General features: G+C 41.4%; 2 protein-coding genes across 5 annotated transcripts in view; one reads left to right on the forward strand and one right to left on the reverse strand.

The window, feature by feature from the left end:
* Nucleotides 1-8559, forward strand: dpf2 (double PHD fingers 2). Of its 3 annotated transcripts, XM_079355524.1 has the most exons (12): nt 1-193; nt 1723-1883; nt 2289-2396; nt 2492-2670; nt 3229-3321; nt 3417-3495; nt 3999-4040; nt 5025-5162; nt 5264-5395; nt 5485-5597; nt 5696-5777; nt 6241-8559. In XM_079355524.1, exons 1-12 carry the CDS (start codon nt 162-164, stop codon nt 6315-6317), a joined length of 1236 nt encoding a protein of 411 aa, XP_079211650.1. In that variant the 5' UTR covers nt 1-161; the 3' UTR covers nt 6318-8559. The 3 variants fall into 3 exon arrangements, with proteins under 3 accessions (XP_079211650.1, XP_079211651.1, XP_079211649.1); XM_079355525.1 differs by lacking the exon at nt 3999-4040 and having other exon boundaries at nt 9-193; XM_079355523.1 differs by lacking the exons at nt 1-193; nt 3999-4040 and adding an exon at nt 1391-1635.
* Nucleotides 6957-23559, reverse strand: part of LOC306831418 (sodium/potassium/calcium exchanger 3) — a 26267-nt gene continuing 9664 nt past the window's right edge. Inside the window, exons 3-17 of one of the 2 annotated variants that reach the window (XM_079355522.1) lie at nt 18432-18508; nt 18255-18329; nt 18076-18160; nt 17547-17650; nt 17390-17464; nt 17266-17291; nt 15202-15255; nt 14959-15101; nt 14685-14851; nt 14342-14567; nt 13381-13547; nt 13186-13300; nt 12970-13082; nt 12768-12833; nt 6957-12191 (exon numbers count right to left, since the gene is read on the reverse strand). In XM_079355522.1, coding sequence (XP_079211648.1) covers nt 12081-12191; nt 12768-12833; nt 12970-13082; nt 13186-13300; nt 13381-13547; nt 14342-14567; nt 14685-14851; nt 14959-15101; nt 15202-15255; nt 17266-17291; nt 17390-17464; nt 17547-17650; nt 18076-18160; nt 18255-18329; nt 18432-18508 — 1604 coding nt within the window. In that variant the 3' untranslated portion in view covers nt 6957-12080. The remainder of the gene's footprint in view (nt 12192-12767; nt 12834-12969; nt 13083-13185; nt 13301-13380; nt 13548-14341; nt 14568-14684; nt 14852-14958; nt 15102-15201; nt 15256-17265; nt 17292-17389; nt 17465-17546; nt 17651-18075; nt 18161-18254; nt 18330-18431; nt 18509-23559) is intronic. The other variant, XR_013780082.1, reaches the window with a different exon arrangement.

Below are 23559 nucleotides of genomic sequence, written 5' to 3' on the forward strand. Positions count from 1 at the left end.
GAAAGGGGTCCAAAGTTTTCGAGAACCCCTGCTTTAAACACGGTATAGCCAAAGCCCCACCAGTAGAGGGCGCAAGGTACCCGTCTTGTGTTGCTCTGCCTACAAGTCCTGACAGAGGGCACAAATTACCCGTGTACACTCTTCCCGTGTGTTAAAGCAAGATGGCAGCTGTTGTTGAGAATGTTGTGAAACTGTAAGTGTTGGGACTTTTTCTGTACACACCTTACACCTGGCTCGTTGACATACACCGAGGTGACGTCTTTGCGGCTTTAGTAGACTCTACACCGTGTGGTTCGCTCGCTTAGCAAACACTTCCATTGACTTATACTGGTAAAGGTTAGCACGCGCAGGTCGGACCGTCGTGTGTGTTCACATCATGTAATCTAAGTGTAAGTTAGCAGTACACACAGATTACTTTACTGAATCATGACTTAATGTTATTTAACATAAGCCAGTTTTATATACAATGGATATACTTAATGTATCGTTCTCGTTAAATAGCAACTGCGGCGCTAAGTAGCTAGCACGCTAACAAGCTAAAGAGAGTGAAATTGTGTTTTAGCGCCGATAAATACTTTACAATTAATGCGAGAATGTTCTTCAATATGGTGTCCTCAAAGTTGTTATTCTTAAGAAGTAACTCTTGGGAAAATGTAAAGTTTCCTGTCACCCTGTACCTGACTTTCCTGTACTAAAAAAAAAAAAAAAAAAAACGTGCTTCCACTTCCGGTGATTTCACCTTGCGATAACAGGACGTTTTATGATTTCAATTTAAACAATTAAGATCTGGTAACCATAGTAACATGTTTGCTTGTTCAGCTTTACTGATACAAATTCTATTTTTTAATGGGGGGAAAATACACACTTTCTATTGTATCTGCTGTGCCTCAGGTATTACACAATACTTTAGATTTAATTTTTCTAAATTCAGAAAAAAAAATTTCCACTACTAACCTGTCCTGGAACCGTTTAATCTTTAATATACACTTAATGTCTTCATCCAATAGTTAAATGTACTCATGCTGTGCTTGTTTGCATACAGTTTTAACAATTTGTTGTTGATAGTTTCAGACGTCTGTCATGTGTTTATTACTAATGAACGTATCCAATAACAGTGAAAATGCATAAGGCAACCGTGTCTGTTTAAGAGACATGAAATGAAGCGTCTACTCTGTGAACAGCTGCTGTAGGCTAAGGCCTTTTTTTTCTTTTTTTCTACAACCAGGCTAATCATGTCTCAACAGTTGCAGTCGAACTGAGGAGTGCCTTGCTCCAGGGCAGCCTGACAGCCTCAGTTCAGATGCAGCTGTTGCGCGAGGAGACTATTTATTTATGTCCCGCCACTAAAGGAGTTGAAGAACAAGTGACATCTTTGTAGTCATGAGTCTGTGTATCTGATATTGAAGAATTAGCACACAGCCCTGCTTAAGTGGATTTAATGTTGAAAACATCACACCAACTAACTAACGACTATTCTGACTTCGAAGCTCTCTGTTATTGACATACAAACAAAAGGCACCTCCTGCTTTTGCACTGTCATATGTGCTTTTGTCAGAGGTACGAAGATGTTGTTTATCTGAGGCGGCAGTACAGTTCAGAGAGACAACTTCAAGCTAAAATGACAGAGTTAAAAAGGTGTGAAGTTAGACGGCCCTGTTGTTGTCACACCTGCTGATTGTGCTCTTTTAATCACTGGCTCTTTTCTGATTTTGTGTGTGTTAGGTTGGGAGAGCAGTACTACAGGGATGCAATGGAGCAGTGTCATAACTACAACGCACGGCTCTGTGCTGAACGGAGCGTTCGGATGCCTTTTCTCGACTCTCAGACCGGTGTGGCGCAGAGCAACTGCTACATCTGGATGGAGAAGAGACACAGGGGGCCAGGTGAGAAGCAAAAGCGTGAACTAAAAAAATATGTCAACCCAGCGTGTGCCCAGACAAATCTAGGGAAACCGTAGTCGAAGATGAATGTGTGTGAATTTTATTTTACTTTCTGAAAGAGTTTTGGACATTGTGAAAAACTACAAACAATATAGAGCAGCATCCACTGAGCCGTACAAAATGTTTTTAATGTGAAAACATGATTCTACACATTGACTTGTTTATTATTGGATCCTGGATAATATAAACTTACCTGTTTCTAAATGACTATGCTTTATTTTGCTTACAATGTATATCATGTTGTGGTCATAGAAGTGCAGATTTTTCTATCGTCATAAAGCTGACATGTTCAGTATTGAATAAGATGGCTCAGTGTCACGCTGACGGACGTGTTGTGGTGTCCCTCAGGCATGGCCCCGGGGCAGCTCTACACCTACCCATCCAGGAGGTGGAGGAAGAAAAGACGATCTCATCCTCCCGTGGACCCTCGGCTCGTCTTCCCTTCTGTTAAGTCAGGTAAGACCCCAGCTCATTTTTCCCCATGTCAACCTTTATGTGTTTTTTTTTTCGTTTTCCTGTGTGGCTTAACCCATTTGTGTTTTCTTTTGTAGAATTGGATGTCGGACTGAAGAAAGATGCTCTGTTGTCAGCAGACGGCAGCAGCCTGGAGGCTCTGCTGAAGGGGGACTCTCTGGAAAAACGGACGGCTGCAGAGCTGCGAGGGTCCGAGGAGGACTCGAACCAGAGTGATTACACAGGAGGCCTGAATCCCGCCACTCGGATTAGAAAGGTTGTTTGTTTTCTAAACTTAGGTTTTAAGAGCGTCACAATACCAGAATGTAATTCAACAATGTTAATACTATGACAACAAAGGCTTTTAATACGTTTTGTGTCACGTCGTGCATAATCGCAGACTCACTGTCCACTCTGCGTTCGCTAAATATTTAATCCTATTCTCAGTAAATATCATTTCCCCCCCCCCCCCCCCCCCCCCCCCGAAAAGTATAAAACTTCTTGGGCTTTTGTACTGAAGGTGGACAAACGGAGGTGTGGTGCTCTGTGTTTACGAGCTGCTGACATCACAACACAGAGGCTCGTCGATAAACGGCTCGCAGAAAGCCGAAAAAACCTTATTTCTGTGTTGACACAAGTCAGAGCATAACATTTCAATCACAGGTGTCGATATTATCAATGCACCTCTTTCTCCACTTTGTAAGATGAGCTACAAAGCTCTGTAGACCGAGAAAAGCGAGTGCTGTTCGACCACGCTTTATTATCGGCTAAAATCCTACAAAAACTCCTGAATGTATTCTTGCAGTCGATTTCTGACTTATTTGCTTTCCTGTAGAGAGTAGTTGAGCCGGATGACTTTCTGGACGACCTCGATGATGAAGACTATGAGGAGGACACGCCTAAAAGAAGAGGCAAAGGAAAGGGGAAGGTAAACGGAAGCAGCAGGCTAAAATGAAGCATCCAAACTCTTCATACGTTTTCACCCGCCTGTGTGTTGACGTTGTTAAACGTTTTCGCTCTCAGGGTCGAGGTCCGGGCAGCACGAGGAAAAAACTGGACACGGCAGCCCTGGAGGACAGAGACAAGCCGTACGCCTGCGACAGTGAGTCCGGATTGGGGAGGGTAGAACATGTTAACAGGTGTGATGTTGGGTGTCATGTTTGTAATCCAATCAAAGACTTTGACTGAGCCTTCAGTCTTTATCACCTTCTCTCCATCCTTATCTCTTTCTCTTCTTGTCTCCACAGTCCTTCTGCCTTTTTGTTTTTTTTCTTATTGGACATTTTGAATTAGATTTTTTTTTTCTAAGCTAATCTCGGCTCAGTTGTATTTTACTCGTAATCATTATGACGTCATACGTGTCTTTAACTTGCATTTCTATGTGCAGGGGGGAAGTGCTTGTTTTTCCTTATTCTTCAGTGTTGTCATCTGTACTGCTTGATTTGTCTTTTCCTCTTTTGTGAAACATTTTTCACTTTCAGCCGGGTTCTTAGTAATGACTGACTAAACCTCTGTCAGTCTATTTCCCTCCTGAGTCTCTTCTGCTCTCTCTCTGTCTCTCGCTCTCTCTCTCTCTCTCTCCTCTCCCTCTCTTGTCTCTTTCAGACACTATCAAACAAAAGCATATTTCAAAAACTTCTGAACGAGGTATACTTCTCTCATTCCTTTTTATTCTAATCTGCCTTGTGATGTGTCCTCACTGAATGTTTTTTCTCTCTCTGTCTGTTACCAAGTAGACTTGCATCGTGTGTGGATTAGCTCTTAGTGTAAATGGGGTTTTTTTCTGCACAATTTACTGAAAGGTCTTTAGCTAAGCTTAAAAAAAGGTCAGAGCCACGTAATTATCCAAACTACAAAAATACGTATTCAGTATGGTATGAGCCGTGTCAGTCTAAAAGAGATAAACTGTGGTCTTTGAAAGTGTTTTTCCATCTCAATCTGGCCCTGAACTCCCCACAGATTTAGATAAGCTACAAGCTTCATCTGCTGCTCTTTTTCCCTCTCTGTGCTTTGTCTCGCTTCTTCATGCGTGCTCCTTCACTGTACTAGTTTTTTTTTTTCCCCCCCCCTGTCCTCGTCATCACCACCTCTGCACCTTGTAAAGTCTCATTCCTCTCTCCATGTTTTAGAGTCAGCCCGCTGCTTAGGGTTCCAGTCAGTTTGATGCATGTTTAACCATTTCAGGTCGTATTAACTCTCTGCTGCTGTGCATCACTTGGCATGCTACCAGCTTTATCTGTAACGATTAACTTTTCAAAAAGAACAACAAGAAAAAAGATTGTCAATCCTTGGAGGATGTTTCAAAACATGTTAAGAGAAGTTAACTTTGAGGAAATGAAAATGAGATCAGTTCTGGAATTGAAAGAAGAAGTTCTTTGTCTTTGGGTGTTTCTCACACTCAAACAAAGGTGACTCACAGTTAATCCTCCAGAAACAGACGTATATTTCTTAAGCCTCTTTCACATGTGCTCTCCTGAACATTAGTCCATTGGCCCCTAAGACGTGCTGACGCGTCATTCCCTGTACTGTTGAAGAGGAATTAGTCAAAGTCTCCAGAACACCACTGATCATGGATTTTATTAATTTGTTCCTTGTTGTCATATCCGTTGTGTTTTCTGGTTTTGGTGGCAGTTTGTGGGAAGCGTTACAAGAACCGTCCAGGCCTGAGCTACCACTACACCCACTCCCACCTGGCTGAGGAGGAGGGAGAGGAGAAGGAAGAGGTGGAGGTCAACGAGCCGGCCCTGCCACCGCCCAATGAGCCCAAAAGTAAGCAACCATTTTTCTACATTTCATCATCAGTTCAGAGCAGAGCTGAAACCTGATTCTCTGTGGATGTGCTATATTTATTTATTTTTTTTCTTCCTCAGCTCCAAAGAAAGGTCCAGATGGTATCGCATTGCCTAATAATTACTGTGATTTCTGCCTTGGAGACTCCAAAACCAATCACAAGACTGGCCAATCAGAAGAGCTGGTGTCCTGCTCCGACTGCGGGCGCTCAGGTATGTTCGAACAAACTGAGAATTCATGCTGCTGACAGTGAGCAGAAACCTTTTCAGCAAAGTGAAAGACGCGGTTGTTCCACACGCAGGGCATCCCTCCTGCCTGCAGTTCACTCCCGTCATGATGGCCGCAGTAAAGACGTACCGCTGGCAGTGCATAGAGTGCAAGTGTTGCAACATGTGCGGCACCTCCGAGAACGACGTGAGCACACCCTGCATTCGAAAAATAAGTCTGTGATGGAAGTTACACAACATGCTGAATTGTTCTTTCCCCCCCCCCCCCCCCCCCATTTGTTTCAGGATCAGCTTCTGTTCTGTGACGACTGTGACAGAGGCTATCACATGTACTGTCTCAATCCACCCATGGCTGAACCTCCGGAGGGTGAGTTCACCACACACTGATCAGTTTCAGTTCCTTTCATTTCAGGATGGTAAAATCCTTTCACACATGCACAACTGACTATTTCTACATTGATGAAGTCAGATTAAGAGCGAGGCTGTTTGCGTTGACATATGAATCAAAGATGAAGGAACATGTTTGGCGGGAGGGGGGGGGGTGTAATGCATTTGTGAAAATAGCTTGTTGTCCTTTTTCTGTCTTTTTCCTCACAAAAATTCTAATTAGTCCGAACAAAAACAGCTGTCAAATATCATAGAAACATTTTATGCAGACGATGTAAGGTGATATTTTGAGACTCATTGCGACTCATCCATTTCTATCATGAAGAAAAACCATCAACATCCATCCGCACATGTAGCATGGCTTTCCTTTATAACTTGTTTGGCCTATGGAAATGCATCTTTCAGCCTCTCTGACATTAATTTTCTTCTATTTTGTCCTTCAGGGAGCTGGAGCTGTCACCTATGTCTGGACCTCTTAAAAGACAAGGCGTCCATTTACCAGAACGCTCCACAGTCGTGATGGCCCCCACTTCTGCACAAAACTCATCACTCAACCGTCCCCGGCGGCAGTTTAATGTTTACCCTGAAAGATAGATGACAAACTCGTCTGACGAGCTGACCAGGGAGGGAGTGTGTTCAGAACAGACAGTGTGAAAGAGGAAGTATCCCTTACCAAACTGGCCTCACTTAGTTCAGATATGACTGTTGCACAGTTCCAAGCTCAGATTCAGACTCATCACTTTTTATTGTAACATTCTTTGCTGCACATCTTGAGCAGTAGTAAATTTCAACAAGATATAAAGCATATTAAGCCAAAAGGTTCCTTTCTGTTTAGTGTTTTACACGTGCGCCTACAAAGAGTTGCTAAAAGCTGGTCTCTTTTTTTTTTCTCGCAATGTACTGATTTTATGACTAGAGCAGAAATAGAGCTTGGAATAAAGTAGCATGCCTCTGCTTGCTATCAAAAAAAGAGACATTTTATAATATTTATATATTTCTATGGTATATAATAGTGTTAAATATGTACAAATTGGATATAAGATTATTGGTGCCCATATTACTATAAAAAAAAAATAAAACCATGTTCTTCTCTGGCGCTACTGAAATTAGGTGATTCACTTGATAGAGTCAAAGGGATCTGCTGACACTGTAAATTTGATTTATTTTATTTTTTTAAATCTCATCCACTTCTACTGGACTCCATCATGTAATTGTTAAGGTGGATTTTTTTAACAGTCGAAGGAATTTTAGGGATGCCAGGTTTGACTCGTGGCTTGTCCAGCTGTACAAAGATCCAGAAGTCAACTTTAAGCTTTTTTTTATGCTTTGGAACTTTTATGACGTAGCAGTCTTTTCACCCTGGTCCTGAAGACAGCAGAGACAGAAAGCAGATCTAGCCTTCTTTTTTTTTTTTCCACAGAAATGTGATCATAATCGTTATTCCAGTCAAATGAAAAACAAGTCCTATTTGTATTATCAGACAGTTAAAGGGGATAAAACACCTTTATTGCTGTGTTCTAGCAGTTTGACGATCATGCACCATATCCAATATCTGTTAATGTTGTGACACCACTAGATTTATTTAATGTAACCGACTTCTATTGGACCTTGTAGATGGTCACCTGATGGCAATATAAGAGCTCCTGTTGGATGCTGGGATGACAGGGACCGATGGCAGAGTCACGTTAGGCTCTGATGGAAGATAATGTGCTATCCTGTGCGTCTCCAGAATCTTCTGTAACAGATTGGGGACTGTGGCAGCACTTATAGACGGCTCCATATTGTTATAGAAAGAGATTATAATGTGTTTATGTGTAGTCCTATGGAGAATCGGCTCTCTTTGCTACTGCTTGCGTAGTTTTATTATGCAATGATTTCCTTCTGCGGCAAGGCTACAAGAAAACAGTCTAGCTGAACTGCTTAAGCAGTTACTATACCTCAAACAGAAACAGTATTTAAGGGATGGAGGGATGCTGTGGGTGGATTGGACAAAGGCAGCGCAAACGAATCCTTATGAAATGTGCAGTGTCTGCTTCAATAACTGCAAACTACTGTTAAACAAGTGCATGCTCAGTAATTGTCTGCACTTTCTTATACTACGTGGTTGTCTCAGCATTAGGTCAGCAGAGGTGATGGGATGTGGTGTAATATAAATTAACCATGCTATCATGTTGTTTCAATAGCCGCCTAACATTTACTAAAGCATTACTCAAGTTAACTCGGTTTATTTTCTCATCACATTTAAACTTAGTTCTTTAGAGACAGTGGCTACTAGAATATCTTGCTGGTTGTTTTCTCTTCATGGATGATGTTTGCGTACTTGATGTGTGGGACATTTTGGGACTTAAGTGGATGTTGCTTTCTAGTTAATCCCATGATCCAGTTCTTGACTGAGCCGCTCTCTTCCAAAGCTTGAAACGAAAAGCAAAGCCCATAATGTGATTAAGAGGCAAATAGTGGATTTGAACCTGCGACACTGGATGGTTCAGTCGTGATGGACCCAGCATCCAACTTCAAGGTTTTACTCCGAGCAAAGCCATAAAAAAAGGGGAGTCCATCTGTTGTTGTCAAATTATATTTGTAATATCCCTTTATGGTTTAACAGTCTGCAGCTTTGGGAGAGAATAGTTCATCGAGTTTAAAGAAAGATCATCGGTTTGCAGATTAGGTGAACTCTCTTTGGGTGGAATTTGATTTGAATTGTGATGGAAATGTTTATTTGTAAGCAATTTGTCTTCAGGAAAATAAACTACTAGGCACTATACTGCGTTTATCTGTCTCTCTATCACCATTTCACAACAGCATTGGATGAATTTGTGATGGGTTTGGATTAAATTATCTCTCCCCGTCACACTGAAAAGACTGTTTAGTTGATCGGATAATGTGCAGGACTCTGACTAACTGATTCAATTGTGCATAAAAAAGACATGGAGTTCCTCAGGGCTCCATTCTGGGTCCTACTGTTTGTCATTGTAATTAGTAATCAGCTCCATCTAGTCATCAAATCTTTTTTTCTGGCTTACTCCATTTGATTGCGGTCATGAACCAATGAGCTCTTTCTCATCATTTAACCTTTTAACGCCTACAGCTGCATGTCACGATCATTCAGCCAACAGAAAACAGAAGAAAAGAGAGGAGTTGTTATTGCACAGTTGTTTTTATTGGACTCAAGATACAACAGTTTTCTATGATCTCTTAAGATATCAATTTTAAAACTAAAAATATTCTACCTCAAAGGTCACAGCAGAATAAACGGAACATTCATTGACCACTGTGCAAACACAAGTACCGCAGATCAGCTGTATTCATGACACGTATATTAAGATTATTTCTACATCTGAGTGACCAGAGCTTTAAAGCAGAGTCTTTAAAGCACAGCATGTTAGCATCACAATATTCATCACGTCTCTAAATCTAATAACACGATGCTGGTTAAGTTTAACAGGATCTAAATAGTGATGGTGTACCTCAGGATGCCTCAATCAAGAATATTGGTTTAATTTCAAATTTATTTCCATTTGATTCATCGGTCAGTGAAAGAAAGTGAAGTCTTTATTTTCAAAGGGAAACCGCAGTTTATCTCGATGAGCGATCCCAGAAAGAAAGACGAGTTAAAACTCACGAAGAAGCTCTAACTTTTGAGTTGGTTTGATCTTAGACTCAAGAATAAGTTTAATTCAAGAAGAACTGTTTAATGATCTCTGACTGAACTACTTCATCCTGTATTTATTTTTATTTGGGGCACAGGATTTATTGGATAATTTTTCCCTTTTTTTTGTTTTAAATAATACACCAGTCCCCACTGATTGACTGATGACATTTGGCTTTAGATTCCCATTTTCAGTACGGCATGTAAGTGCTTGAAACACTGGCCAAGGTCTAAAGAAAAGATGCTTTCAGGGCTATTGAAATAGAGTGATAAACATTTTGATCAGAAACAGCTATCTGTCTATTATGTACATTAATGACGAAATAAATTAGAAGATTGAAAATGCAAGATACGGTAATAATTTTTATCAAACCCAGTAAGTTTGAAAATAAAACTAAATAACACTAGTAAAAGACTGCATTTAAACATTCTAGCCTTTTGAAAAACATACTGGTTTCAAACTGTAAACTTGAGTTTCAATTTCCACAGAAATCAGGTTGAGTTTTTCAATGAAGCGATACTAATCTTAGAGCTGAAAAGATTTTAAGACACAACTAGCACTAAAGTGGGCGCACACGATGTGCTCCTCTCACATAATTACAGCCTTCACTGAACAATCTGACAAACTATGCATTCACTCTGCTACAATTATTCACTTAAAGGCAAACATTAAGTATATGTAAAAAGAATCAAAACACCACAAAACTAGTCTCTTTCAGACATTCATTATTGTAAAACTGTAAATTGACCACTTAAAAACAGTAAAAAAAAAAAAAAGTCGACAATAATTATACAGCCATTTGAAGAAAAAAAAAAACGTCAAAAATATCGCCCTTCTGTGGAATATTTAGTCTTTGCTTCATCCTATTGTCTGAAAGTGTCTATATTTCATATTTCATGTATGGACAGAAGAAAAGAAGATATATATTGGAGATGGAAAAGCAGCATATTTTGCCATACCAGACACACACAGATATAGTTAATGTAGACGTGAGGACACAATGTGCTGATCTGACAGAGAAAATATTCCACCAAAGGAAACTTGTTCCACAAAACGTTCAAGAAACAAAACATTGATTGTCGTACCTAAACGTGAATTGTTACTACAAACCTGCACTCGGAGTCATCAAAGTTTGAGACACTCAAAGAAGAACATGATATATATTAGATTTCATAGTTAGAAGTTCTCTAAAAATACTGTAACACTAGTTTATCTCTTTACGTACATTAGCTGTACCAATACTTGCTCATAAGCTGTGAGGCAAAATCATCGAAACAGAATCACCATAATGTGCATTTTCTTATCAGTGTATTCTAAAAGTCTTCTGACACACACACACGCACACACACACACGCAGTGTCCTACAGCAGCTCACCGTCTGTTCAGAGGTGTATCACTGGAGTTCAGTGCTGCATGCAACATTTGAATGCATGTAAATATTTCCACAGTGACGCTGGGTCAGCTGGGATGTACATTCAAACACACGTACGGCCAACAGACAGTGTTTTAAATCTAACTACAGACCAAAGTGTGACATGGCAGATTAAAGATTTTTATAGACCAGTTCATGTTTTTATTTTTATTTTAAAATTGGCCTCTGAAACTATGATAAGTGCATTACATATAAATAGTTACAAAATTCCAAAATCCATTATTAATTTGATAAATCTGATGAACAAAACATTCTATCTGATCTGTGACTTGATCAGATTCTGGAGTTTATTTCCTTTATGTCACGTGGTGGTTATCTCTTTTTCTGAAAATAACACCTGCTACTGTCTGGAACCTGTACATGCTGTGCCGTGCAGCAAAACAAATCAAATCATCGGTCCACTCGTAACTAACTGATAATGATTCTGTGGATACGAGGTGGCAGGTCGGAGCAGGTGTTGTTAATGGGATCTACAATAAATAGGTCCCGTTATTACTCTGCTCTGCTGCAGCTGCTTTCAAAAAATAAATGAAAAAAAGAAATAAATAGTTTCCTCGGTGATGTTGCTGCTTCCCGCCTCTGCAGCTCTGACATCCCTCACTTATTCTCACTGCATGTTTATTAAGAGGATGATGTGCACAATCCATGTTTAGAAACAACAAACAGGAAGTGTGGGGTTTTTTTTTTTTTAGAAACGTTAAGGTTTAGAGACCCTGTATGTCAAAACTTATTTGCTTATTGCTTTATCATTTATTGGAAAATTATGAAGCACAAGCGGTTGAGATCTGTAGCGTGCTAGCTACTTCGCTGGTGAGCTAACTGAGTGCAGCTTTGGGCAAAAAAAAAAAGCAGAAAATGACTCATGTCTAACATAATCGAATAAATCTGAATATATATAATCCAAAGTGGTTATTGGATTCAAAGTGAAATAAATTATTAATACTAGACACTAAACTGTGAAACAATCGAGCGAATGAAGACCAGTTCGATTGTTTTTTAAAAGTCATATTTTTGTTGATGTCCCTTCTATCTGCCATCTCATTTATTTTCATCCGACATATTTAATACTTGGAAGTCTGCTACTCGTGGTGGTTGTGTACAGCAGCACACTGGTGTCACACGATTCTTTAGGCTTCATGAAAGAGGACATGTTAAAACAAAAAGTGGGTACTGAGCATGTGCTGTGAGTGACACAGATGCTTCACATCTGTCCAAAGAAGATGGAGCAGAGCAGGAAGATGGCATAGAGAAACAAGAGACCCAGACCCAGCCGGCGATCCAGCTTCCAGCGGTTCAGATGAACACTCATCACCTGAGAGCAGAGAGACAGGAAGTGTGAGGAAGCGAATGTGACAACATGGTGAGAACATTTTTCAGGGTTGAAAATAATCCAGTTATTATTTATAGGCGTTAATTAACCATATTTGCAGGTCCATAAAGTGCACAAAGATCTCACTGGTTTCATATCTCTCTCGTGATATAGACGTCATCATCGCTGCCAAATCATTTTCCTCACTAGTACCTGCTGAATCCTCATATCAGCTCACCCTGATCTCACTCAGAAATCTTATCAGGATGCTGGCAGGAAAAGTCAGGATTCAGTCAGGGTCCGTTCCCACATTCAGCCCAGAGAGTGCCGTGCTAGTACAAAAAGTTTACTGACTTATAAAAGTAGGAAGCGTGTGCTACCAAACACTTCCACAGTAGACATCATGGAGCAGCTTTAGGATTCATTTGGATTTGTCTGTCATTCTGTACATGTAAATCCAATGCTTTTCTTTAGCATAAACTCTACAGAGCCTAATCTCTGGTTCACAGTGACAATTAGCTACGTAGCTGCTAACTTTAACAGTCAGCCATTTTGTTCTCCACATGTTAATTTCCTTACAGTCAGAAACACAGAAGCCAGCAGCAGGATGACAGAATACACCAGGCCCTTGTTATTTATCGAGATCTGTGGGTAGAAAAAAAACAAACAAAGAGAGGTGTCTGAAATGTACGCTTCGATGGCTTTCTAACACACATCACATCAGTAGACCATGAAAATCACTGACAAAAGGAAGACTGAGGAAGATGAAGTGTTAGCATACTGTGGATCCGTGTTCCACCACAAGGGTACGCAAAGCCCAGGGGAAACCCAAACCCAGCAGGATGTCAAAGATATTGCTGCCTATGGAGTTAGATACTGCCATGTCCCCCATGCCTGAAAGAGAGAGGAGACGTGAAGGAGAGATGCTGAACACACCGAGGCAAAGGAAGAAAAGACAAAAGCTCTCAGGTATAAGATTCAGAATGCAGTTTTGTACCTTGTCGAGCTACAATCAGACTTGCCATGCAGTCTGGCACGCTGGTCCCTGCAGCCAGGAAGGTTATGCCCATGATGTAGTCTGGGATGTCAAGTGTATAGCTGATAATAGTGACCTGAAACATTACATACAAACGTGCGTCAGGCTGTAAATATGTCTTTCAGTTCAGGAAGGGAGCCTTTGAAGATTCCTTACCATCCACACCATGAGGTAGGAGAAGATGGCGATCCACAGGGTGGAGACCGCAAAGGTGACCATGAACCAGCGGTGCCAGCGGGGCAGAACACAGTTAGGCACAGTGCAGTAGAGCAGGAGACCAAGAGGCCATGTGATCACCCACTTCACACGTGCACAGCAGCTTCCTGTGAGGAGCAGATATTTGAATCAAGACTTTCATCAACCATCATGAGATGTTACAGACATTTAAGAAAGAAGCTTTCTCACTCAGCTACCTGTTGGATGGAAACCTACACTAAGTAATAAGTCAGTGCCTTTAGTCCATTTTGATTCAGTAAGATGAATCTCAAGCTACAGTCGAGATCTGCTACCCTCAGATTCACTGTTGCAAAATAAGTGATACATTTATTTTTTTTAAAAGCCTTTTTTTTATGTTTTTTTTTTTTTTTTTTTTTTACTTATCACTGAACATGAAGTTATGGAAAGAAAAATCCTACTGACCTGTTTCCCATGTGTGTTTTGACACATCGCTTAATTACTAGTTCTGCATCTCAATGCGACTTTACAGTTTGTTTGTATCTTAGTGAATACACACTGTGAAAACATTTTGACAGAGTTTACCTCTAAACAATTCTAACCCTTACCAAAGGCAGTGATGTCTTTGGAATAAGAATACTAAAGAGATTGAGCGGGTGGATTGAGTTACCTCCAGCTTTGCCTTCAGAGGGTCAGACTTCATCATGGATCACTTTATTACATGAAATGTCTTCTTCTCCGGTAATTCCCATTACAATGCTGGGAATTTCTTTTGTGCTTGATATTGCACCTCTGGCTCTCACATTAGACTTTTAAAGAGAGCTCATGGATTTCTTGTATGCAGATGATCCATTTTTATAAATGATCCCCACAGAGTAATAATTCTACAGTATGGAGGAGGAATGTTGTTGTAGGTTAATTCTACTCGCTGGTTCTTCCTCACCTGGTATACGCACTGGACTGAAAATACCATCTTCATCATCCTCCTCTTCCTCTGCCTGGCTCTCTCCAACCCCAGGTTTGTCTCCTGACTCTGCGTGTCCCATCCCGTGTCCTCTGCCTCCGTTCTCCAGGCTGCAGGAACCCGTCCTCTTCAGGCTGTTGCTGGTCGACCCGGAGCTGGCCTCGCCGTCCAGCTGGCTCTTTGACCTCTGGATCAACCTCTGTCTCTGGGAGGAGGAGAGAGAGAATCCATTCACAGCATTTCCAACATGGTGACCACTAATGTTGAGCTTGGGCTTCAGAAACCCCTGAGTGACGACGACGAGACACGTTAAGTCTTTTACCTCACTGATGAGCATCCGTCCAGCCATGGAGAGTCTGGTGCGGGGGGAGAAGTGAGGCGTGATCATGATGCGCAGGCCGGCATCAGAAAACGACAATTTGTGGGGGTTGAGAATGAGAAGCTCATCTACCATGACGACCGGAGGAGGATCCTGACCATTCGCTTGGCCTTCGAAAGGTGGAAACACAGGCACCATGACGTTTCTTTAACATGAGGCACAGTTTAAAAAGAACCACTGTGCAGACGTGAAGCAGCATCGAAGAAGCTCCTCAGACCTTTGTTGATGAGCACCATGGAGGTGTTGCAGGCCGAGGGGTCCTCTCCCATTTTGTCGTCTCGGTGACCCTCTGACGCGTGGCAGCACGGCCTGGAGCTCCTGACCTGACGCATCGCAAACGCCCTTATCCGGGAATTGAACCTGCGAGCAAACATCCCAGATCCGTTTATTCTCACATCTGCACACAGTCAGACTCCTCGACAGTGTTTAGACATGACGACTGAGGATTTGGTAAACTTACTTCATGATTATAATATAGATTCCATACATGGTCATGAGGAGCAGAGCCTCCCACCTGCACAGAAAGAAGCACAAGTCGAAAGGTTGGTGGCTGGAGCAGAAGTGAACCACGATTACAAGAATGAAAACTGCAAAGTAATAGAGAATGTCCAATGAGTCATATTTAACATGAACAGGTGTTTTTCTTATTTCAGGATAAGCAGTGAGAAAACACTCAGTTATCCTGTAGAGTTTGAGTTTATGTGGAGAGCGCAGCAGCGTGCAGGAGATATAACCAAACAAAAAGTCCAGAGTGAACTTCTTATCACTTCTTATCACTTCTAAACATGATTATTCAAAGCTGCTGCGTCTACAGCTGGACGCCCGAGACAGTTCAGCATGTAACATTATGAAACACACTGAAATCAACATCGTCGACCATCAGCATAAAGATGAAGTATTACGTTGTTATCATTAATGTCTGTCAGGTTCAGCGATTTACTGCCTTTTTAAAAAAATAAAAATAAAAAAAATAAAAATTCTCAGCGAATACTCCCAGAGAAGTGGTGCAAAACACTGTCGAACACACACTACTTCAACGTGTTCAGGACGAACGTAGGAGCAGAGGAGGGAGGCAAAACGGAACGAAACAGAAAAATCCTCACAAGTGCTCTAAACTTTTTCTTTTTTATAAAAAGTTCCACGTTGCAATTTAAAGATATTTGAGATGACACAAATGTGTTAATCAGTGTTTAAAAGAGAACAGTGCGGTCCGCCGTGGATTCAGGTTTTTGGTTTATTTCATCAAAGTAAATCATAAGTCTGTTATTTCACGCGACACCTTTCTACATCGCCTCGAGACGGGACAACACACGACCACACTGTCTTTATGGAGTTATACATTCAATCAAAAAGAATATTATTGTAATGAACTTTAACTTTACTTTAGGCTGAAGAGAAAAACTCCACATGAGAGCTTAGAAAGGCTTGATGACTCCTTTATAAAAAGTGTCTGCTGCAGACCTCCTCTTGAGACGCAGCACTAAGATAACAAACAAAAAGACAAAAAGAAGCAGCTCTGTGTTCTCCTGAAGCACTTGAAGCTCATCAGCAGCTGTTCCTCGTAGCCCAGACTGACCTCTACTGCACATGTGAAGACCGGATCCTCACATGATCCGAGGATGCAGTCAATGGAGGAGAAACACTCTCTTTGTGTTCAGAGTGAAATACACCAGACATCGCTTGGCACACTATGATTCAATTAACAGGCTCCTATATATCACCCAGGAATCCTCCGCTAAAGCTGACATTAAGCGCATGAATAAATCCACCCTTTCATTTAAAGCACCGACACGGACAACAATGGAGAGCCTTCGTTTTACAAAGTAGAAAACATTCAGGACGGACAGCTGAGAGCAGCTACAGTAAGGACGGGTTGAGAGTTATAAATGAACCTGTTGCTGCACTAAATAAGACGACCTGCATACATTTTCTGTGTTTAGTCAATCCTCTAGTTTCTCGAGATCAAGACTCATTTATATTGTATTCCCTCTTTGGTGTGGCCGAGGCAGCATGGTGGTCTGACCTGACACATCATCACACCTATGACCAGCCTTTTGATTTGTTTTGTAGATCATCAGAAATGTTCCACATTATCACAGAACTGTGACAAACGAGACCGTTATGAGAAAATCAGCGTCTCTATCCAGAAAAAATAAATCATCAAAATATGATTAAACTCGACATTTGTCTACATAGAGCTTTTGTACAAAATCAATCTAAATGCCTCAAAGCACTAAATAATACATGTGGCTGCTCCAAACAAAGTTCATCTAAATGTAACCTGTTCCCTGTCACCTCTGCTGACTGAAAGCAGAATGAAGAATCAATCTCTCGTTAGCGCTCAGATCCAAAGTCATTGAATGTTGCAGCTGATGACACCTTCATGTTCAGGATCATAAAAGCAGGCACTACGCCTGTGTGAGGGTCACTTTGCCTTCAATCAGAGAGAGGACAGTAAACAATAATGCGTACATTATTGATTCAATACTTGAACTATTCCTAAAGCACCTTGTTTTGTACTCACCAGACAACTATGGCATCATAGATAACCTAGAAAGAAACAAAGCAGATTCTTTACCAATGTAGGAGCCTTTCAAATCTTGACTGATATTGGTCTGATTATTTGGATAAAAAGCATGTGGTCTCACCATGATGAGCGCCAACACAGAGAGGATGTAGTAGGAGGAGTCTCTGAAAAGCGACCACCATGTCAGCACCACCGTCTGCAGAGGAAAGTTACAGGTGTCAGGTGTTTCCATCGAACAGAAACGGCTGCATCAGAGTGTTTCGTAAAGTTTCTCCCACCTGTCCAGCAAAGATCCCGCTCAGGCCGATGATGACCAGGATGTTAAAGACAGCTGAGCCCACGATCGTACCCACGCCGACGTCCCCTTTAGTGATAAAGACACCTAGGGGAGAGGTGTAGAGGAAGACATGTTTGTGCTTTTAGAATCTGGCTTTGTTTTTCTTTAACGTGAGTTAAGTCTGTGAGTCTGTGGGAGGTGAGTCATCTCACATCTGTTTCTGTGGGCTCATTTCTTTTACTTGGACATGTGCAAGCTCACAGAGAAACTCACATTAACCAGATCTGAATTTGGAGGCTCTAATCTCCAAGAAAACACCTCAAACAAATTAAGGAAATCCCCTCAAAGATGTAAAGTTACACTCTGCTGACATCTCCTGGATGATTGTGGCACTGCAGAGACTGGGCGATCGAGAACACATTCCAAATAAAGGTCGGAAAAAAGTCTTTTTTTTTTTTTTTTTTTTTTGGAGCACACTTTCCCAAAACTTCCACAACGGTGACTTGGTCCTGATTGTCTGAGGCACTAACCAATGAGAGAGGTGAAAAGCTCTGGAGCAGAGCTTCCTGCAGCCATAAACGTCGCCCCGGCCACATCTTCACTGAGCTGCAGGTTCTGAAAATCAAATTAAAAAAAACACCAGATTAAATTAACACTAAAACAACGATCTCTTGAACTCCGCTGGTTCTGGTTGCTGCTGTTCCCTCACCTCAGATATTTTCTCGAGGGAGGGGACAAAGTAGTCGTCACAAACGATGGCCAGTGCGTAGAACATGTAGATGGCCTGGAGAAAAGGCACATATTTAGCTTCTTCTAATGATACTGTAATATCTCAGTGTGGTGAGTCAATAAAGTGGTGTCAGGTGACAGTGTGTGAAATACTCACACATAGCACATGCAGTAACACAGCTCCCTTCTTTCTCTGCTCCTTGGTGAAAATGTCCTCTGGAAACTCGTGGATGGCTGCGGTGAAGATAAACAGAATGATGAGCATTTCCCCAACGAAAACATACATTTTATTTAATTTGCTATCAAACACAGTAACATTCAGCCAGCTGCAAGATCATATTTGTCAATGAAGAGTAAAAAATAAAAGCCTGAATTCAGGGAACGAGTTACATGAAGTGTCAGTCTCATTATGAGCATCTAATTACTTCAAACTGACCAGAGCGATGCAAAAAAAAAAAAACTAGGTGTAATGCTGAGTGCCTTTGTTTTTTAAGAAAAGGTAAACCCACATCATCATCATGGAGACACACTGGTTGTGTTGCAGTGAAGACTGAGACAGGAAGTGAAACTTGCAGCTGCTTCCTTTCCTTCCCCGAGTGTAAAAGATTTTTTTTTTTTTTTTTTAACCGTTAATGTCGACTCGGCCTCTCTGTATTCCCCTGTCTTTAGAACAGAGAGCGTGGAGACTGGGGTACATTGCCAATTTACAACTCTGAGCCGAGCCAACTCAAACTACAGGGGAGGGTGGAGCTATTAATAGCTCCTCTGCTGTGTGAGACAACAGTGGGTTGACATGCAGACAATGAGTACAGTCGTCGGCGTGCACGCTGCGCGACGGCTGCATGCTATCTGAACACCAGAGTGCATGAATCAAGAGAGGGTCTCCTGTGAGCGGGGGCTCGTTGACTCCGAGGTGTTAGAGAGGAAGAAGAGAAGGCCACACGGGCCTGAGGAGGAGAGGAGCTTTATTTGGCTGTGTTCAGTTAGAAAATGTAAATGTTTGTCTGCTATTGTTTACACATTTGTGTCCATGCCAGAGAGCAGCACATGGTTTGGGATTGCCTGTCGAGATGCTCGATGTGCTGCTTATTGTGCAACACTTTCAAGACCAACAAGTGATTTAGTCAAGACTTCTTTTCCAAAAGAATATTACATTTTCCTCTTTTAGAGAACATAATAAAACTATTTACACATCAACAACACATCCAAAAATGCAGATGATTCATCATGACAGAAAGACAATAAAGCATATTTCCACTAAAATACAAAAAAATTCCACATCATCATAAACAGCTTTGACATTCCTCCGTAATGAGTCGACTCATCTTTTTGGCTCAGCAAAACTCACACTTTACCATCAAAGACATCGTGTACTTTCTATTGTAATTTCTCGAGGTCTTTCTATCCATGGGTTCACATTGCAATGAAGGAAAAAAAAAAGAGGATACATTCAATTTAAAAAAAGTATTTTTCTTGAAGAGGAGAACATAAAGGACAAAAAAGCACAAAAACTTACTAACTATTTTGATTAAAATGTTGTATATTAAATATCTGAAGGCATTACAGACGAGCGTTCAAACTTTCTGTCATCGTATCCCACAATAGATGCACCCTGAATGTGAAGATGGATGCTTTGAGGAGTTGCTCTGGTGAAGGCTGTTGCTATGGCGACCCTCTCCCTGGGGGCTTTTTTTTTTCCACGGGTGGCAGAAGAAATCTGAAGGCAGGGCGATTACATGAACAGTGAGAAAGGGGGGAGGTGAATATGTGTTTCCCATGGTCAGGGTTCATGAAAGATTAAAAAAAAGAAAAGTGACAGCAGCTCTGGACCTCAATGTCTAAAAATATTTATTTTCCCTTACAAACCCTCAGGAGAGGTCTGAGGGGGGGGGGGGGGGGGGGGACAGGCAGAGGGCGGGTTAGCTGAAGGCTGCCGGACAGTAGGGATACACAATTAATCTCAACTTGACTGTTGTCTTTATTCATCACTATATTTAAAAAATGTTTTGATGTAAACAACTAAAGCTTTCTTACTCTGTGTGACACAAAGGCTCCACCTGCAGACAATCTGGATGAAGAAAGTTTAAATTTAAACGAGCTAATTAGTTACCCTCAGAATAAGATAAGATTGACTTTATTGATCCCTGGGAGGGGAAATTGGGTGTTTACACTCTGATGAACATGCTGCACACACACATAGTGCCTGTCCATAGGATCCTGTTTGTGCAGGTGTATATTTCAGCCTAACGGATGTCAGAGTGACGGAGCTGGCGGAGGGGGGGAATTCAGTGCCTTGCTGAAGGGCACCCCAGCAATACTCAGGAAGTGGTCTGGCTTCTCTCCAGCTACTGCTGCCCCATATAACAAACCAGTTTAGTGGTAATTATAACTTTTGGGATTTAATTTGGATTTAGGAGAAACATAAACAAACACAGGTCTTGAGTGAATCATTGACAACAGCAGAAATCAATTAAACGCTGCATTAAAGATTTAATACTCATTTAATTGTTCTTAAAAACACTTCACATCTTTATTGCACATTGAACCCCGTCATCACACTCACAGCGTTTATATGTTTTTTCCACATTGCGCAGACCTACTGGACAGGGATAACCTTAAGTATGCTGTTTCTTAACACAAGATCGGAAACTGAAACACCCACATCAAAGACGATCAAACATCTGCAACCACCTGAGTCATCCGAAATAAAAGCCAGATGTGCCATCATCTTTGCAGACCCAGTAGTTCTGCAATCAGAGAGGTGAGCAAAGATCCAGGCTGTTGTGTAAATGTGCGGTGACCCTGACAATAAAAGACTTGATCCTCCCTGTTCTGTCCTTTAACACATGACATTACAATAAACTCCTTCACAATAAAGCTGATTCTGAAACTCCCCTGTATGAAGCAACTGATACATCTGGAGTCATAGATTAGAAACTTCCACATGACGGGGAGAACGTGAGTTATTGTTGCGTACGGAGGCTGTGTGTTTATTCAAAATAGAAAATCAGTCGTCTCTAATGTGAAAACTGATCGAGCAGTGGAGATTGAATCGATACCTCACAATCCAAAATGTAAACGTTTGAGTGCCCGTGTTTGTTTAGAGAGACAAAAACATCTACAAATTAAAACATCCCTCTCAAACATGTCCAAACTGTGGATCACTTATCGACTCTTTACGGAGGATATGAACGCCTTCGTATTAAGACTCCTTATTAAGACTCCTTATTGAGTCTGCTGAAAAATACAAACAGCAATATCACTTTCAAAAAGATTGGACAGAGGGACAGTCCCCAGCCTGAAAAAATAAGCAGTTACAACTCAGAGAACTTGCCTGTTATGTTTCTACTGAGCCATTTGTTTAAATGTTGATTTTAGTTAAGAACATAAATAAATCATCTGTCATTCACAGGCCGTATCAGGAAACATATTTGTTCTCCTCGAGCTTCGTCAATTCACTCATCGTTTTTAAAATCTTATACTGATTGATGGATCTCCTTTGTTACATGCTAATTAAGTGACATTAAATAATAGATGTATCATCAGTGTAGAGGATAATCATTGCTGGGGGTTGGTGCAGGATTTACAACAGAAACGTACTCAAGAGATGGAAACAATACTTAAACTCCACACTCTACCATAAAAGCCAGGAGGTTGATGTTTAAAGAAGAAAGTGTTTGCCAAGAGGCCGGGAGTAAATCTCCTCTAATGTCTCTGCTTGTAGCCTTAACACACAGAGTGTCTGCTGGAGAAAACTTTATTAGCTTTTAGTTGAGTCCACGCCAACCTTTAAAGCAATGATAAAACATTCCTCCTCATTCAAACTGAAGTCCGGCTTTAAACAGTAACTCGTTTATGTTGGTGTTATTTTTGATCATGTAGTAGAGACTGATAGCAGTAGGTAGAAAATGCACCTTTTATTTTGGACTGATTTCTGTTCAGAATAAAGATGTCAGATCAATAAATTATGCTCAGCAGTCGAATAAGGTCGAAGTCAAGCAGGAACTCTTTGAGAGAGCGTTAGAGTTGAAGGCTGCACTACGGTATACAGTTTGTGAAATGAGGGGCTGAGCTGTCTGAGAGTCGATCTGCTGCGGGGGGGGGGGGGGGGGGGGGGCTTCAGTGTGGATGAATGAAGGGGCCGGTGGGCGGTGCAGAAAAATGTTATCGATCTGGCAGTCAGTGGGGTTTCATGGAGTCAAGCTGAGGAATCGACTGGAACGTCGAGTAAAGTCAAACTAAACCATCATTGGGAGGATCGAGCAAACACACAGACACACACACCCACGCACTAACACACGCTAACACACACTAACACACAGACCTCTGCAACACGCCTGCATTTTTCATGAGGAATCAAAAAATAAATATTTCATCCAGGTGTGTAATGTAAATTCAATTATGCATTTGTTCTTTGATTTGCTTTCCTTTGAGGCAGTTTGAATGCACGTCTGATGAAACAACAGCAGGGCTTCAAACCGCTCGCCTATCAATAACAGCACTGCACGTCGTGTCTCACACGAGAGAAAGAAAAAGACGCTGCACGTGTTGAGTTATGTCTTGTCCATCATCACCTCCTTGAGCTCTGTGAGGGAGGAGGATTTAAAAGACAAAGTCTTTAACCTCTGCCTTTTATGTAGAGTCACTTTAGTGGACAAAAAGGGAGTGACCAACTTTACTCTGCTTCAAATTTTCCACAACATGACTTGATGTTTTCTTTGTGCGACATCGACAATCCGACCAGCGTGACAGAAGTCCCAAGACTGTTCGAAGAAAGTTTCTGTCACATAACCTGCCAGCTTCTCTTTCTTGATGCTTTCCCATAAATGTTGCTGTGGAAAAAAACTATTCTCAGCTGACCGTCGCCTGCCAACATAAACAACATAACAAGCCTGGACGGCGACACACAGTACGAGCCTTTTACCTCATTTACATCACTTTGATTCATTTGCCCAACACCATCGCCACCCCGAGCCCTCTCCTCTCTCCCCTCGTTCTATTTTTAGGCCTTTTTCTTTGCACTTTTAATGCTTGAAAGACAGAATTGACTGGGTTTCAAAATTTAGCATTCAGTTGCCTAGCAACAGCATTCCCCGGAGGCAGGTCACACCGTCTCCATCTTGTTATGCAGTGTAGGGATGAAAAGAGGAGAGAGCCTGAGGCTGGATTTTACTGTGCAATACTCAAGATAATATCCTGCGAGGTCTGGGCCCGGCTCTCTAATCACACGACCAGTTATGTAATCACTTTCAGGCAGCATGCTGAGGAAGAGGACGGCACTCACT

The sequence above is a fragment of the Symphodus melops genome, assembly GCF_947650265.1.
Source record: "Symphodus melops genome assembly, chromosome: 11".
In the NCBI taxonomy this organism is placed as follows: domain Eukaryota; kingdom Metazoa; phylum Chordata; class Actinopteri; order Labriformes; family Labridae; genus Symphodus; species Symphodus melops.